General features: G+C 37.0%; 1 protein-coding gene across 1 annotated transcript in view; it reads right to left on the bottom strand.

The window, feature by feature from the left end:
* Window positions 1–18,697, bottom strand: part of ASCC3 (activating signal cointegrator 1 complex subunit 3) — a 261,017-nt gene that overhangs the window by 135,126 nt on the left and 107,194 nt on the right. The window contains 2 exon segments of the mRNA XM_033054769.1: window positions 12,516–12,587; window positions 15,772–15,948. Coding sequence (XP_032910660.1) covers window positions 12,516–12,587; window positions 15,772–15,948 — 249 coding nt within the window.

The raw sequence follows: 18,697 nt of genomic DNA, 5'->3' as shown, positions 1-18,697 counted from the left end.
TCTAGCCTTCTGAAGAAGGCTTCATTTACTTTATTCCTGATCAGTGTCTGTAGCAAAATCCCCCAACGTTGCTTATGTCTGTCTATAGGCCAAACCTCCTTCTGAACTCTCAGCTGGCTCATCATACATCCCTAGGCACAGCTTCAGGCGTCCTTGCTGTGCTTTTACACACACGAAACTTTCTTACTATCCTAACCTTGACCTTGTTCAAGATTCTATTTCCACCCATTGCAGCACTCAGTCATGTGAGGCAGCATATCACATCTGAGCTTAATACAATCTTAGCTCAGCAATTAGGGATGCATATCCCTATTTCTTCTTTTTGTTCTGTATGCTGCATGTACACAGACACTTCAGAGAGGCACTCAGCTATGTCCATGTAAAATGTGGCATTGTAATGTGGCGCTACCACTATGTAAAACTGAAAGGGGTTTGGTGTCTTTCCATTCAAAGCTGTGGATAAACCAGTCATGGACTTTGTGACACTGAGCCTTTAGCATTAAAATAGGAGACTCCCATGCCATCAAACTTTTACACTGAAGAACAGCCAGTGTTCACACAGCAGCATTTATGGGAGGATGCTTTGAGTGAAAAGGACTTGCCCACATGAAACTTCATGACTCTGCCTTTATACAAGCTACATATATTTTCCTTTAAAGAAAAACTGTTTCAGAAAAATACAATAGGATCTATGTTGTCTTCCGTTTGTAGTATTAGCCAAATACATTACAAATTACAGAGGAAAAATGAATAGTGTGAAAATTAAAGCAGAGCACAAATTTAAAAAAGACAAACAAACAATTCTGACTTCTGCAGGTAGTAGAAATTATTCTGAATTTTAATTGACAGGCCAGAAATAGCAATAACTATTCTTGTATAGAAAATTAAGCAAGAATAGCTAGTCTATTACTATGCAAATATGTCATTAGGCAGTTAACAATTGCATTTTTGCAGATGCCAGTGGACTTGAATGACAATTATTATTCAAAATTATAAGCAGCTTTTCACTGTATCTTTTTTTAGAAAAACAAGATCATGCAATAATTTGTTTCAAGCATTTCCCTTTGTCCTGTTTTGACACTAACTATTTTGACTTTGTATAATAAAATGTTTCTATGGTATAATAAATTATATTTTCAACAAATATCACTTTAGATCAAGAGTTGTCATGTTCACCATGTCTCATCATATATTTTCAAATTTATTTATACTCACATGTATAACATTCATAATGGACAAAAATGACCCAGGAGTCAGTACTGATAAGCTGATTGTATTCAACTTTAATAAGGGAAAGGAACATAAAAGATACTGGAGGAATCTTTATATCTATTCCTTTTACTTAGGCAGAAAGAGATTAAGAAAGTTGCCATGTCAATCTATCTTCTGGTTTCGGTAATATAAACTTACTAAACAATTAAAAGAATAGTCATGATTTCTAATTTATTTTTTATCAGTACTGATTTAAAGACAGATCTTTATCCAAATTTTTGCTCCTAATCAACAGGCTTGCTACATCATCAGAAAAACAAAGAACTGCTTTCAAGCAGTATTTTAAACATGAAACTCAATCAGTTATGAAGGACTTAAATGATGCATTTATTGTTGATGGTAGTAAACTGTGCTAGAATGAATAGAATCCCCTTCCTTAATCCACATGCTCCATACTTAGTCCTCCTCAAAATATCCCAGCCTAAATAAGAGTATCATAAATACCTCATAATTGAAAGGCATGCAGTTATCCAAATGTAATACATTCTAGAATCACTTTTTCAGTAGCCACAAAGAAAACTCTCAACACTACAGAATTACATAAATGAGAAATTTCATAGTCTGGAAAGTGATTATAAGCATCAAGTCAAAAGGAATTTCCTGATGCATCTCAGTGAAGATTTATTTTCCATCCTCATGGATTCCTCAAAACACCTTATTTTTTACAGCAACTATGTTTCTGTGTATTTCTAATTGAAACCCACCAATGACATTACCATTGCATTCTCAGGTGACACCTGTTAGAAGACCGTGACAGGCATAAGGTCTTGGTGGACAGCAGGTGCCTTGGTAATAAATTACAGATGTTTTGACAAAAATTGGGTATTTTTTAATATAGTTGATACTATCATGATAGATTAAGCATGCACATCCATTTCTTTCAGAGCTACAGGGCAAGAATTTTCAAAAGCTTTGAACCACTGGCAATGTTTAATATATCTTTTGGAGTATCGTTTAACCTTGTCATGGAATTCTTACTGAAAAATAACATGGAGTTGACAGAAATCTGCAGACTTAACTTCCTACAATCTTCTAGACTGCTAATGGTCTGCAGTGTCATATCTGAAAAACAGCTTCTAACACAGAGCTACTAAAACTTATCGCATATGGTTGCAAGACTGGTCAAGGTGCCTTTGCCATGCTTTCAAGCAGTAAATTTGCAACTTAGGTCACTCAATACTTAAGTCATCCACAAGAGCCTCAGGATATAATTATCTAATACTTGATTTAAATAAAATTTTAGGCTATGAGAAGTTGTTCATCTGGAATTAAATTTCTTTTTTTGTTTGTTTTAATGATTGAATGCAAATTCATAATCTCAGAAGAATAATTCTAAATAGTAACATTTGCTACCTTAAAAAGCTGTAATTACTAATACAATACTGTGTAGCTGTGCAAGAGTGCAGACAAACTGAACACCTCATGTACTCATAGTTATTGAGACTCTATTAGATTGGTGTTTCTGGTCTACATAAATTCATTGTAAACACCTGAATACACATATACAGGCACACTATAAGTAAAAGAACATGTATAAAAATTAGCATACTGCATAGAAAAATTGCACACAAAGATTTAGAAGGCTCCCTAATTGAAGAATTATGGGGTTTTATACACATAATTTGTCATGGCATCTGTTTCCAGCAATTTTGTCAGCTTTTCATAAGAGCAGGTATATGTCAAAAGTCAAACAATTTGAACAGAAAATATAGAGGAAAATAATACATACATACCATTTATCAATAATATGAAACATCTGATATAAAACACTTTTTGAAGTGTACAGCACATCAATATACTATTTCCAAATGAAGTAGGAAACAAAATTTCATTTATACAGACATAAGATTATATAAACTATTATATTCTTAAAGCTAAAAAGGCAATTATTGTGGAAATGAAGAGGATAAATAAATGATGAAGAGTCAGAACATAGTGCGCCATCACTGAATTAGTTTTTGATTTTGTTAAAGAACCCACACATAGAAATGGGCCTAATTGTGCAAAAACTGCAAATGAAAACAATCCAAAACCTCAATTCTTCATTTAATCAGCTGACAGAGAAATAATGTTTAAAATCATCAGTCATAATTCGGTCATTCTACCAGGTCACTTTACCTTCTGTATTTGTGTGTTTTTATTGATATGTGTATGCACATATAAATGTAGAAACAATATATACACATACATATGCAAATAAGCTACACCAGATGATGAAAGAGAAATTATTTGTACAGATAGAGAGGTGCGAAAACTCAGGCTGAAATAAACTCTTTAAGCACTAAAATGAAGATCTAGGAAAAAAACCCAGTCTAGATGAAGAATATATGTTAATAAATTCTGTAGCTTCTCAGACTTATTTGTCCAAAGTATGCTATAAGCACTATTTCATCCAGGAAAAAAATACTAGGACAAGCTTAATTCTCAAGGTGCTAAGTCCCAGAGAGACCTCTGAAGAAAATAGTTTTATTAAATCTTATCTCAAGACATAGCTATAAAAGTATTGTCAACAGCTCCAGTAACTAAGCTTATTAAACTTTTATCTTCACATGGCTTCTGCAGCCAAATAACAGCTGGAAAACTGATAATAAAGAAATTTAATCCATCATTTTTACAGATGAAATTAATACCTGTCAAATTCACTGCTGACAATTTAATATAATAGATTTAAATTAACTACTCTGTTTCTTTTTTAGTTTAAGATAGCTCAGAAAAACAAGATGACACTTTTTAGTACCGCAAAGTTCAAGTCAATTATTGTACATAGAGAACAATTACAGACAAAGAGAATTGTGTGCAATATGCATCACAGAATCAGTTCTGACTACATAAGTTTAAGCAGTTTTTTTCTGATCGACAACAAAAATCCTAATTTCAAAGAGAACAGTATTAAAAATCTGTGAAAGGTGACACTTAGAAATTGTTCCAAAATTTTTAGAAATGTATTGCATCTCAAAATTATTTCTGATTACAGTAATTTCACGACTATAAGGTGCACCCTTTTCACTAAATTTTTCCCCCGAACCCGGAAGTGCGCCTTATAGTCCGGTGCGCCTTATCTGATGGACAAACTTGCGAAATTTGCAAACTCTGAACTGTGAGCTGCAATGGGGGGGGCGGTGCCGCGGGAGTGCCCAGTCGTGAGGCGGGGCGGGAACAGGTGGCCACAGCCAGCAGGAGCCGTGCGAGGAGGGAGGGAGCTGCCACCGGCCTGGGCACGGGCCGAACAAGTAGCCGGGCAGCGCCACTCCGGGAGTGGGGGGAACGAGAAGCCGGGTGGCCCTGGCCCCAGGGAAACGAGAACCCGGGCAGCCCTGGCCCGGGTGCGGAGGGAATGAGAAGTGCGAGCCCGCAACTGCCCTGAGCAGAGCCCGCCCGGCGGCGGCATTGGAGCAGCGGCGGTGCGGCGGCGGTGCGGCCCAAGTGGCCGCGGGAAAGCGGCGGCGGCGGTGCGGCACCTGTGGCCGCCAAAAAGCGGTGCCGGCCGAGCCCCTGCAGCCGCCAAAAAACAGCAGCGGGGAAGCCCCTGCGGCCGCCGAATTGCGGTGCCGGCCGGGCCCCTGCAGCTGCCAAAAAGCGGCGGCGGGGAAGCCCCTGTGGCCGTCGAAAAACGGCAGCGAGGAAGCCCCTGCAGCCGCCAAATTGCGGCACCAGCTGAGCCCCTGCGGCCACCGAATCACTGCGACTAGTGGTGCAGCCACGGGAAAGCAGCGACAAGCGTCGCCGCTGCCAGGGCACGGTGCGCGACCACACGGTGGGAGCAGTGAGCCGTGCCAGCCGGCGCCGGGGGCGGGCGGGATTGCCGGGGCCCGCTGCACGGGGAGGGCGTCTGCGGCTGCATTTAAAGGCTACACCGATCTTTGAAAAATGTTTGCAAATTGAGCACCTGCCAGTAATTTGTTTCTTTGTTGCACACCGCGCAGCTCCTTGCTGCAAAATAAAAGCGCGCCTTATAGTCCGGTATGCCTTATGGTCGTGAAATTACTGTAACTAAATGTGGACCAGTAGTATAAGACAACATTTTAATTCAGAACATAAATTATAATTGATAAAGCAATCTTGATCTCCAGAAAACTGCATAGTAACCACCCAATACATAGATTAACAAAAAAAGTTACAACTATACATGACTCGATGCTGCACATTCACTTAATTTTAAAAGATAGAAAGTAAAAGCTTGTGACAGGTAAATCAGATGCAGTTGAGACAATATTGCAAAAGCAGTAGAGAGCACAATCCAGCCAAATCTATCTCAAATGAGAAGAATAAAAGCTCAGAAATTAACAATGTACTTGAAAAAGCATTTTCTTCAAAAGGTTAAGAAAACTGAACTGAAATAAGCACAAAACAGGCAGCTCAAAATCACCACTCACAGTGCATCAACAAGAACAGATGGTTTGTATAAAGCTCTTCATTGTTACTTTTCATCCACATTTTTCATCTCAGTACTGAGATTTCTAGCCTGTTAATTAAAAAAAGCCCTGTATCTCTACTGGTTTGCAGTTATTAGTTTTAGTTAAGGGGAGTTGTTGCTAATTTTGTACAATTATACTACTGCATTCCCTTTGTGACGTTGTATTGAGGCTTTACCACACAGCATTTCAAAAATCCAAATTCTTCGCAACAGACAACTTGGCATCTTTGGCCACTATAAAAGCTGTTCCTTGTGAAACCACCTCTTGTTAAACCATGATGTCTCCTCAGTATTTACGTATTGACACCTTGAACCATAAACAGCAAGGACAATGAGAAACCACAGAAAGGTGTCAGAACTTCCACAGAACAGCCAGGTTTTGCTATGAACTGAAAACACCAAACTCACTGAGAAAATGAACTTCCAAGAATCACAGAATAAGCTGAATTGGATGGGACACTCATGGATTGGTAAGACCAACTCCTAGAGTTTCCCTGAGTACCAGAGCTGATGAAAGGAAAGATATTGTCAGACTTACACAGAAAACTCTTGAAAGCAATGGGAAAACAGGAATTCTTGCCTTAAAAAGGAAAAAGAGGTTCCAGAAGATAAGAAAATGCCAAAGGCACTCCAAGTTAAAAACAGATAAAATGGCAAAGGAGCAAAGTGCATTGGATATGGAAGGAGGACTGAAATTTAAGATACCTGTGACTGAAGACAAGTAACAGAGTACAGTAATTTCACGATTACAAGCCGCACTGTTTTGACTAAAATTTTGCTCCCGCATCGAAAATGCGGCTTACACTCAGGAGCGGCTAATATGTGAATAATTTTCTGACATTTCCAACCCCGGAAGTGGAAACCGAGGTGCCAAGTCGAGCAACCGGCCAGTAAAACCCGGGACTGCGTGATTGTTACACATTGGTTACTCTGTTGCGCCACGGGTGGAGCTGGCTCTGTGCAGGCAGCGCAGGGGTTAGGGAAGGCGGGGGAGCTCCCTCCTTCAAGCAGCCCAGCCTGGGGAAGGAGGGGTCTTCCTCCTACTGGCCCCGTGGCTTGGGGGGAAGCAGGGGGCTCCCGTCCCCTCCTGCCGCCGTGGGTGCCAGCGGGCTCCTTCCCCTCCTGCCGCCGCTGCCGTGGGTGCCAGCCAGCTTCTTCCCCTCCTGCCGCCACGGGAGCGGGGGGGCTCCATCCCCGCCTCCCACCACCGCCACGGGTGCCAGCAGGCTCCGTGCCCCCCTGCCACCACGGTGCAGTGCCGGGCTGGGGCTAGCGAGCCCAGCGGCAGCAGCAGCCGGCCCTGAGTGGCCCCGCTGAGCGGCAGTGCCAAGCTGGGCCACCTGGCCCAGCCCCGAGCCCTCACAGCCCGAGCTGAGCCAGTAAACCCCGCTCTGCCAGGATTCTGTTACTATTTGGCAACTTTGTTGCACGCGGGTCCTCCCTGCGAACGACAGGGCAGCTTATAATTGGGTGCAGCTTATGTATGGACAAAGAATGAAATGTTTGCCAACACCCGGCAATGCAGCTTACAGTCAGTGCAGCTTGTAATCGTGAAATTACTGTATATTGAAAGTTAGCAAAAAAAGACAGGAAAATAAGGTGCAGAAAGAAAAGGTAAGAGATCTGCTGAAGCAACACCAAGGGCAAAGAAAACACAGGACTTCTTTTGAAGGTTTAAGTAATATCAAAGAGAATCACTTATAAGAAAAAAACCCAAGAAAATGGAGAAACAAAAGAGGTGCATAGTCTGGGGAGAGTGGTGAAAGAAGAGTTTTATGACTGCAGTTTGAGCAAGAGCCTGCTTCAAAAGCTTTCAAGGACTTCAGCAACAACTCTTCTAATTTATAATACAAGACATTTATGGGATTTTTTGTTTAAGTGAATTTCAGAGCAAAAAAAAAAAAGAAAGAGAAAATATAGCAAAGAGTACGGTTCTGACAAACTCGTAACAGCAAAAATATTTAAGAGGTGGTGGACAGGACAAGGGAAGAGACATGAGATCATCTCCTGGTAACCAAGCTAATGAGATAAACCAGCAAAAGGTCAGTAACAGCAGGAGACATAATGGATGTGAATTTATGAGTCAGAGTGAAAAATAGTTAACTCCCTAGGATACTAACTTAAACAACTGAACCTTGACAAAGAAAGCAGCAGTTCAATATATTAGATAAAGGAACTCAACATGAAATCAAAATTTACCCATGATATGTTTCAGAGGAATAACCAAACCCTTAAATACACTAGGATATTTCTCACAAATCCTAAAAATACTGTTATTTCTCAAATCATAACATGACAAGGGTGTCATGTTATTGTCACAAATTGTTAAGATAAATACAGTATGATATGCATTATCCTAAACTCGTTCTTGGAAGGAAAAGATTAAAAGCAGAAAAATGGTGAGGAGGATGGTAGATTTCCTCAAGTGACCTTGCAGCTGGGATTGCCAAGGCCTGGAGATTACCAGTATGGGAAATCCCATATATTATGTCTGCTGCTGTCTATCCTCTGTTTTGAGAAGTAGAATATCTATGTTGAGATAACATGGGTGTTCACAGAGACTTGGAGGCACTCTCATGGACAAGCCTGAGATCCTGAGAGAGAGATCAAAGCACAGAAATCATAAAAAGCACAGGAAGACCACAGCACAGCGGTACAATATGAGGGTGCCTGGTAAATGGCTGCAAACAGCAGCCCCACTGCCCATCAGGATGGGCTGAGCCTGGCAATGCCTGCCCGGCCCCTCATGTCTCTACTGCCCAGGTGCAGCTTCAGGGTCCTCCAGTTAGCGAGGTAGTGAAAAAAATTAACTCTTTGCATTTCAGCCTGGGTTTGTGGTTGTTCTGGCCACCTGCCTGTGTCAACACACACCTGTAATATAATGTTTCAGGTTATTATAAAAATGATGCAGACATGTGCAGTCTTCAGTCACTGTCTTTGCTGATCTCGTGAGGTTCTCCACAGGTTGTCTCAGAAATGTGCTGCTTCTACCCTAAAAATTGTTGCCATTAGATGCCCTTCTCACAGGACTGTAAAATGTAAATTTTTTTTTCAGTTTTGTATCTGAAATAATCCTAAAGGTTGATGGGGCCCACTGCAGGTGACTGTCTGAAAAAATACAGCTGTAATAACACTGAGGGAATGATAATTTTCAGTCACCTAGCTTTCACCTTGTCTTCAAGCAAAGAGTATCCTGGAAGAGAAATGCCAGAAAAATACTCCACCTGTAGCTGAGCATGGAATTATATTTTCTGACAAATGGTGCACAATATTCTTTTCTTAATTTAAAAAATCTTCAATTTTTAGAGAAGTAGAAATGAAACTCTGAAAGTGCAAATTAGTCCAGAAATATCCAGTATCTTTTTAGATTATATCAGAATATAGCAAATTCAAAGTATGACATGAAAAACAAATATTCACCAGCTAATATCAATCATGGAAGGACAGTCCTGGAAAAGCAGATTTAACAGCACTAGAGGTTCTCACTTAAAGCTGTCTTAAGATCTGCCACAGAAAACTTCCAATAGATTTCTACATTGTTAGCAATCCTTCAAAATGAGCACACTGATTTAAAAAGTACTTGGAAACCTTTGGGACATTTTCTGACCTTTAGTCACAACAGGAAGTCTCTATAACAAAATCCCCAGAAAAGTCAGTAGGGCAAGCCATCTATCTAACTTTCTCACGTTGTAAACAAGAGGAGAATTGTGCTATAAGACAAATGTTATTGTTTCAGTTGCATTTGGTAATTCAAAGTGAAGCCTACAAATGAGATATCTCATTAGTTTGAGCAGATGGATCAAAATTAAAGACTGAATCACCAATTCTTAATTTCCCAGTAGCCAGGAAGAGCTTGAAGTCTTGCAGAAGATGAATGTTGAAAAATCATCATAAAAAAGCCTCTCTCCATCTGTCAAAACACATGCCTATAGAATGCAACTACTCCTACCAACCTTAGCCTTAAAAAATGAAAATACACATACATCTAATTAAAACACATGGATGTATAACTGTAGCTAAACCTCACACTGCAACCTACAATATGACAGTGACACATCGGCACGAATTCAATAAGAATACATTATTTAGTTCTGCTATGGTAGAATTCTTTGAGAATGAGTTAACAGAACAGTAGATAAACAATGTTGAATTTAATTCATTAAGACATTCCAAAGACTCTGGTCAAGAATCTTAAAAGGGACAACATAGTGAAAGCTTGATGGCCACAGGAAGATCTACATTAACTCAAGCAACTTTAGTGAGGAGTGTTTTTCTCTGGTTCTGGTATTTCTTTCTTGTATTTCAGTGTAATACAGAACAGAGGTTTTAGGCTCTCTGGAGCTTTGCTAATGAGACCTATGACTGTCACACATTACTGCCTGAATAGATAGAAAATCTCAACCATGTACTGAATGTCATACAGATACACAACAGCTATGGAAATTTTTTCTTAAGTATTTGGGGGGAAGAGATAAATACATCTTTTTAAGAAATATATTTAGAAGCAATCACAGCTTTTTAAAAAAGCATATGAAGTTAACACATATAATGTTAATAAATACAAGTTTTTCGGATAGCACAAGCTAAGAAAGGTAACAGATGATATTGAACAAGGTAATGGTTTTCTGGAAACTTAGAAGATCAAAGGGCATTCTCAAAATGGTGAAAAGACACTGAAGAAAACCTTTCTAGGATAATATTAGTCATAACAGTCATAACAGTCATCTTTCACAGGCATCTCAATGTAGATATATTACATGACCTTTGTCCCCCCACTTTTTAAACATCTGCGGGTCTAATGATTAGACAGATCATTTGTCACAGCACACGCATTAAAAGGAAAACTCCAATTTTTCGTATGGTATAGTACTACATATTATAATTAGACAGTGAGCTGACGTGCTCGATTCTGCTTTGTCAAAGCCTGCTACTTGTATATATTTCATTTCAGATTATGGTATTTTTTTAAAATAAATATCAAGACCAATATGAATTAAATAGTCTAATGAAAAGTCCAGTGTAAATGGATATTTAGATATCTTAATAAATATATAGATTTAGATGTTCTAAATAAGAGCTCTGCAACGTAGCAGAATGAACACTTCCAAACAAAGAAAATTTACAATCTTATGTATCAAACTAACCAAGTGTTCTGGAATCAAACCAACATCTATATAGCAAGGAAACCACACTTCTGCTTTGTCCAAAATTATACTTACATGGTTGTGGATTTGAAATACAATTTTCAAAAACTGAGATCAGTTCAGTGTCCTTTGCTGAAACTGTAACATTAAGTAGACTACAGTTCCTCTCTTCACCTCTTAAAACTGTAGCTCATGCCTTAAAACAAAGCACAAGAACTAAAAACTATTCTCAAGAAAAGTTACAAAAACATCTCCTACAAGAATTGAACAACTTACTGTGCTTGAATGTTTTAAAATAATATCATATATGTTTGCAGTCACTTTTTTTCCTCAGTGTGAAGAAAAGAGAGGGGAAGAAAGGTGCAGTAAATATGCCAAAACAGCATACAGACTGCCTGCCAGGAATGCAAGATACTTTACTTAGATGCTACTGATTTAAAGACTCTGCCACTTGCATTTCAGCAAGTGAAAATAAACAAAACCAAACCAAGAAATATAAGATACAAGAAAACAAGAAAGATAAGAAATGAAACGTAGTTCAGTGTTAGGAATTTGGTAATGTTTGTGCGTAATTGACAATGAGGAGAAAACAAACATAAGTTTCCTTGGTACTGCTAAAAAATTTCATTAACAGTCTTCACTCAGGAAAATAACTCTATTTCCATAAGTAATCTTCATGAAAGTTTTCTGAATGTAACACAATAACTGATATCACCAAGAGAAGATAAGTTGAAGAACGGAGCTAAAGCAAGACAGTGGGGACAGGAGGCTGCTGCTGAATTATTTTTTCCCTTTTCAAGTAATAAACCAAATAAATAAATAAATAAATCTTTCAAAAAACACTGATTTTTTTGTGAAAAGGAAAAATATGCAATTCTTAGTGTGACTGTATGGGACAGAGTTTCCCTCCTTTATATATAAGTTATTTACTGAAAAGCTTCTTCAAGCATCATAGAGCACTAGCATTTGCTCTTGCTTTGAAGAGGTGCCATACCTGCTTTACACACAAAGTTTTAACAAAAATGAGACATTGTGTGGGAGTAATTCAGGACCACAATCATAACAGAATAAGAAACTATTCAGGCAAATAAGTTAGACCCATATTCTTAGTTGAGGGGAACATCAGACTTAAAAATTCACTGCAGAAACCTCTATTGTAAAGCAAAATGAAGGATTACTTCCTTAAAAAGAAAACAAAACACAAACTCCATGATATTTCAAATTATTTATGCTGAGCCCTTACACACTCTGTCTTGAATGCTGCATAATTCTCATCTCTCAACTCCAACAAAAAAGAGTAGAACTTGAAAGATATAGGAAAGGCTAAGAATAATAAAGTGCTTAATTTTTGATTTTTTTAATTGTTAAGTGTACTTGTTATAAACTTGTAAAATACTGACCTACTTTGCCTTGTAAAAAATTTTAAATAAATAAGTTTTTAAAAAGTGACATAAATACACATTAATTACTTTACGGATATATAAAGTACTGGGAATTTTTGACCTTTGTTAGAAGGTAACACCATTTAGTCAGTTTACATTTTCTTGCATGCTGTTTCTATGAAGTGTTTGTAGGGTCTACCTCCGAAGCGATATATCATAAAAGAATAATTCTTAATACATCATTGTGATGATTTAACTTCTTTATGTATATTCTGAATGGAAGCTAAACAAAAAAATAAATACCTGGTGTCCAGCCATTATTTGCTTCAGCACACTTTCATAACATACTTCATCCATATGATTCAGCTGCTGCACCTGAAAAACAAAGATCACAGTCCATGTTAAAATCATTTCTATCTTTACAGATTATCTACTATGTTTCAAGCAATTTAGAGTGATCCATGAAAGATAAATTTGATTATGCAATTAAATTTTGTAGTATATCAATTCCCATTCCAACAATAGCATTTTGCTTTTAAATTCAGAAATAAAACATCAAAACACATAGATACAATATGAGTAAGGGCAGTTATTAGAAAATTTATTATGCAACTTTGCTGGTGTTTTTCAATGACTAAAGAGAACTAACCCAGTTCTTTAATTTATCTGTTTCATATCAAGGAATCTTACCTCTATAAGACATTGAAGAGATATCAACTTAATATATCTTATCTAGAATTAAGACTTGCTATGTGTTTTTACATTGCATACATATATATTTTTTTATCTCCAGGAAATTACTGATAGTTGTTTTGCCATAGAGAATACAGATTTCTTCATAGCTGGATCATGCACAGAGAACATTGCAAGTACCATGTAGAGAGTTTCCAATTATAGATAAATAAAATGTTTAAGAAAGAATCCAGTTGAAATAAAGAGTATTCTTCAATCTACTCTAAAGATTTTTTGTTTTTCTATTTCTTCTAATGCATTACAATATAAGTAGCATGTATCTACTTGAATGCACCTCAGTATTAAGGTTGCAACAAATCAAAATTAAGTCCAACACCATAGCAATCATTCCATTCTTCATTTGTGCATTCGTGTCTTATAACCAAATTGTTTTGGCACAAAGAAATGTTCTACAAAAGCAAAGCATGTACAGATTTCAAAATGGAAATTTAATACTTGGAGTTACCTAGAGTAGATGAAAGTTGAAAAACACAGCTTTAGAGGAAAGAGAACCTTTGTATTTGAAACTGTACAAATACAGTAATAAAAAGAAGAGAATGTATGGGCATGCATGCTAGAGACAAGCATCCAGTCTAATCATTCTTAAAATGAGAAGTTAGCATTTTACCAAATATGTTTTTTCAAATAATAGCAAGTGAAAATCATTAAGGAGAAAATTACAAGACCAGTGCATAAAGACACATGGACATATATACATATGGACACATATACACATACACACACTACAAAATAAACTTTATATGTTCTTTGCATTTATACCTAAAGAGAAAAACATAAACATTCATAAAGAAAAAAGACTGACAATAAAGACAAATATCTGACATTAACAGACCTTGACTGAAGAAGCCAAACCTTAGTCTTGGTGCCATATGCTTAAAGAATTTCAAAATACAGAGTTTTAAGAGCTTTTATGGATAACTTCTATGCATAATAAATACATCATGCTGTCCTTGCCTCTGAAAGCTTGCCTACAGTTTGCATGTGACTCTGTAAATTGCTAATCAGCTCCAAATTTTGGGTAAGTGTTTTTTGGAGGGAGGATTTCAGCAAACTGTGGCAAAGCATTTGCCTAAAGTAACTAACAACCTTTATCTCCTTGCAACTCATTAGTGTGCGTATAGACAAAGCACTGACTGCACTTGCTGATGCTCTGCAATAACAGATTTCATCCTCTATTTTCTTTCATTGCTTTCCTCCTCTCACGAAGACCACAAGGATGTTGATACTGGTAATAATTAGGCAGCTTTAGTATTAGCATTATCCTGAATAGAATCCTTTTTCAAAGAGGTTTAATACTTCTACATTTTGCTTGCTGTAAAGTGTTATTATCTTAATCGTAAAATATATTTTACTTTGTGAAATTGTAATGACAATCTTCTGAAAAACAAAAAAACTCCTGGCTGTGGTATTGCCAAAACAGGTATTCACATTTCAGAATAACTATTACCTCCTAATATTTCCTCATTGCCTTATGCTTCTTTAGAAAATTACTGTTTTTTTAATAATTTCAAATTTTACAAGATTTATTGATATCTTTGTTTTTGAATCCTAAATGCATTCTAAAGTGAGTATGAAGAAAAGGAGTATTTTCTCTTTTTTTACTATATAGTGAAGATAAACTAAATATTAGAATCAAGTAGCAGTGAAAGATGAGTTGAAAGTAACAACAAGTAAGAGTGAAGGTATTAAAAGCAATTAATGGAGATTAAAATATGCAAATCATGGTAAGCACCATATGGTAAACTATTCTTATGCGTATAGAACTGATACATCTCCTTACAGGTGTAAAATAAATTCCTCTCCTGCTCTGCAGATGCAATGACTGCTTAAATAACCTAGTAAGAAAGGCAATGTCAATTTTTACAAAAACTAAATAATATAGTATGATTGATTAAGCTACAAAATTACCTTTGGATTGAAAATGTCTTGATTTCTATTAATTTAAATCATAGGTGAACAATATTTTTTGAAAAGTTAGACTACATAAACCTTAATTATAAGCTAATGAAATGAATGGGAAATCAATGTAAAGTGTTTTTATAAAGTCCTGAATTTAAAGAACTATGATTTATATGTCAAGTGTCACTGACTAATGATTTTTAATAATAGTATTATACCTGGCCATTGTTTTAATGCTTCCTGAAATGAGCACTAGCACAAAGAGGAAAGAAGCTTATTTAGGGATTACCTTAAATAGAGTTTCTATCAAATATGTACATATGATAATTAATGGCTTAGCATGCTAAGGTTTTCATCAGTAACTTTAGTATTAATGCCTGTCGTGTTAATATCTATCTATAGCTATATCTATATCTAATATATATCTATCTGTATTTATACCTGTATCTATATCTATATCACCTATCTATATATTGATTTACATATATAAATATATCCAGATTTCAAAAATTAATATTTTTCTTATAGCATTCCTCATGCATCCTTACAGTCAGACAAGATGCATCACATGGAAACCTGAAATAAAAGAGGCAGAAAAATCAGGCACTAACTTGACTCTGCAGTTGAAGGTGATGATTTCTTCTTCACCAAGCAAAATTTGATAGTGAAGAAAAGGTAATACAAAGCTAAATGACTTTGTATCCAACTATAACAAGGCCTGATCACAAGCATGGTAAACTGAAGGAAGGAGATTCTTAAAGCACCTTTAAATTATGTATATCTTTATACAAAAGAAAATATGCTTCAGAAAACACCTGTAGTATAAACAAGTATCCTATACACATAAATACATGAAGCACAATGATAACAAACAGCAACCCCTTTTTTGGCATTCACAATTTTTTACCTTATTGGTAGTCTTGATCCCTATAAAGGTTTGTCCCAGAGGTACGGGTCGGAAACGGCCATCAAAGTAGAATAATCCAATGTAGGGATTGACGTGTAGAAATGTAGCAACATCAAGATAATTGGGTAATGTAGCCGAAAGACCCAAAATCCTAATCATGCTTTGTGTAGATTCAACCTATTAAAAAATCAGAAAATTTTCCAAGTGTTGTAAGGCAAGGAATCAAGAGAGTTTTAAAACATCCCTTATAAAACATTAATGTGAAAGAAACAGTTAACACTTGTTATAAAAGGTGAACAAGTGATTACCCTGTATTGAAGAAATCAGAGCATTCTGCAATTACATCAAATTTTGCTTATTCATCTTTCTATTCTATTGTATTTTTGCCCTCCAAAAGGTTAGCTAGTCATTAACTGACATGGAGGAACAATAGCAGAAAACTGGCTTTGTTAAGAAGGGATAGTGCAATGTATAGGCAAAACTGTGACACATGATTTGGCATCTTTTCTTCCTTAGCCCAAATCAGACCACTATTCTGGAAAGAAAAAGGAATCTAATTTATGCCACTCCTCTGTCTCAGGTTTTTGCTTCCACTGCTCTCTTAGACAATGTATTCTAGTTCTCTGTAACTGGGATTTCCTTCTAATTTCTTCTTCTTTTTTAAGATCTTTATATCTTCAAATGTTTGGTTTACATGCCTTCCCATTTAATAACGGACAGAAGTGCTGCTTTACAACTAAACAGTCTGCTCCATACAAAAGCCTGCATATAATATGTATTTTCAGGTAATTTTTGAAAAGAAAAAAGGCACACAGAAGACCTGAATGAACAAAGTACAAGAATTTTCCCATTTCCTTCTGGAATATTTGGAGTTGCGTAGGCTGGCTCACTACTAGCATAATTATTTAAAACTCTGGTTCACAGTAATTTTGTTAAAAGGTTTTTTAGACACTGTAACTGAAGCCATAGATGACATTTTCAACTAGTCTCAAATGGGTGAATGTCTCAAGTTGAGTAAGGCTGGTAAAGTCCACCTGGCTATGAGGTTTTACTTAGATTTTGATTTACTCTGCTGTTTTGAGGTCAAGTGAAAGGAATGCAATTAAAACAGTTAAAAGTTTTCAAAATAGATTATTAAAAAGTAAATGGAGACCATTCTCAAGGAAGACAAAATAACACCACACCATAATCCAGACTTGAAGAATAGGAAACACACCAAAATATTAAACTAAATCTCAAAAGGAACCACAGCACCAAACACCACAGACAACAAGCAGACAAAGTAAACCACTGCTTTTCTTGGTAATAGACGTGTTCTGTGGCAAAAAATTTGGACACTAAAACTGTGGCTGTAAACAACTAAATGACACAGAAAACCTGCAGACCAACTCTGCATTGCACAAGACCAGTTTTCCAAAGGAAAGTTGCATGTACAATAAAATCTGGTATGTAAATGCAAACTGGGACAAATGAGAGATTTCATTTTCTGAAGTCTTCCATTTACAGGGAACAAAAGTAGTGTTCAAGAGCACAAAGAAGCTTTCTCACTTCTTCCACATCTTTTTATGGCTGGATTATGTGATGATCTATGGGCTACAATCATCATCAACCACACAGTTTTGAGGTGTTTGAGGTTTGGGGTTTTTTTGAGAGGTGTATAGGGTGGGTAGTTTTCTCTTTTGTCTGTTGGGGGTTTCTGGTTTTGGCACAGTCCTCTGGAGTACCACATCCTTCTGCTCTGACCTCAGTGTCTGCAGGGCTGTTTCTCGCATTTTTTTCCTGACAACTGCTGCACAGTGTTTTTATGGTTTCTTAAATATGCTTTACCAAAGGTGCCACAACCTCTGCGTGGTCACAGCCTGCTCTAGGTGGCCACATCCAGCTAGTTCAGCCACAGCCATCCCTCACCAAGGCCACACTGCAGCCCCCTCAGCCGGCACCTGGGCATCTGTGGTGCAAAAGTTTTAATTTACTTAGTGTTTATACGCTTTATATTTAAGCTTTGACCTGCAAGCACAATTACCACTTGCTGATACATGTATCCCGTAGATGGTTCACAATTGCCTGATAATAAGTACAGCAACCTTAAAGCGTAACTGAGCCCCCGTGTGGAAAACATTGCTTGATTTTGCTAAATTCAGTAACAATTTTTTGTTCAAATCTCCTAAGAGCCTGAAAGTACTAGTTTGAAAGTATGTTTGGTTCCATCTGAAGGCAAGAAAGCATTTAAAACATTTAAACAATTAACAAGAACACTGTTTAATAACCATGGACATAGGTATTTTTATAACAATTAAATGTAAGATGTTTTTTCAAAGATTTCTTTTAAAATAAAAACAGTGCCTAGAGAACAGTTACAGTTTACTGAGAGCTGCCACTTTCAAAACCTTAGTAAAACAAAGAAGCCACTTAATGTCACTGACCTGGTAGTTGATCCTGGAGCTAAGGAACTTCTCGAAAACCCCGAATTAACACTCCACATGACAACCGACATGTTAGCATGACAGTTAACACAAGCCAGTAATTCAGATTACTAATATATTTAGAGCACATCACTACACCAGGATGTTCAGGGCCCCAGCACTTCAAGGGATAGGACATCCACAACTCTGGGAAACTATTCCAGGGCCTCACCACCTTCACAGTCAAGAACATCTTCCTAATATCCAAACTAAACCTACTGTCAGTTTAAAGCCATTTCCCTTTGTCTTATCACTACATGACCTTGTAAAAAGTCCCTCTTCAGCTTTCTTGTAGGTGTCCTTCAGGTACTGAAAGGTAGTAAGATGACCCAGGTGCTTTCATTTCTTCAGGCTGAACACTCACAGATCTTTTAGCCTTTCTGAAGGGGAAGGTACTCCATCCCTCTAATAATCTTATTGAGACTAAATAATTCCATCAATTTCCTTAAGTTCTTTCAAGGCTA

This window comes from Catharus ustulatus, chromosome 3 (genome assembly GCF_009819885.2).
Source record: "Catharus ustulatus isolate bCatUst1 chromosome 3, bCatUst1.pri.v2, whole genome shotgun sequence".
Classification (NCBI taxonomy): Eukaryota; Metazoa; Chordata; class Aves; order Passeriformes; family Turdidae; genus Catharus; species Catharus ustulatus.
The sequence above is the reverse complement of the archived record's forward strand: the minus strand, read 5'-3'. Positions and strand labels throughout refer to the sequence as shown.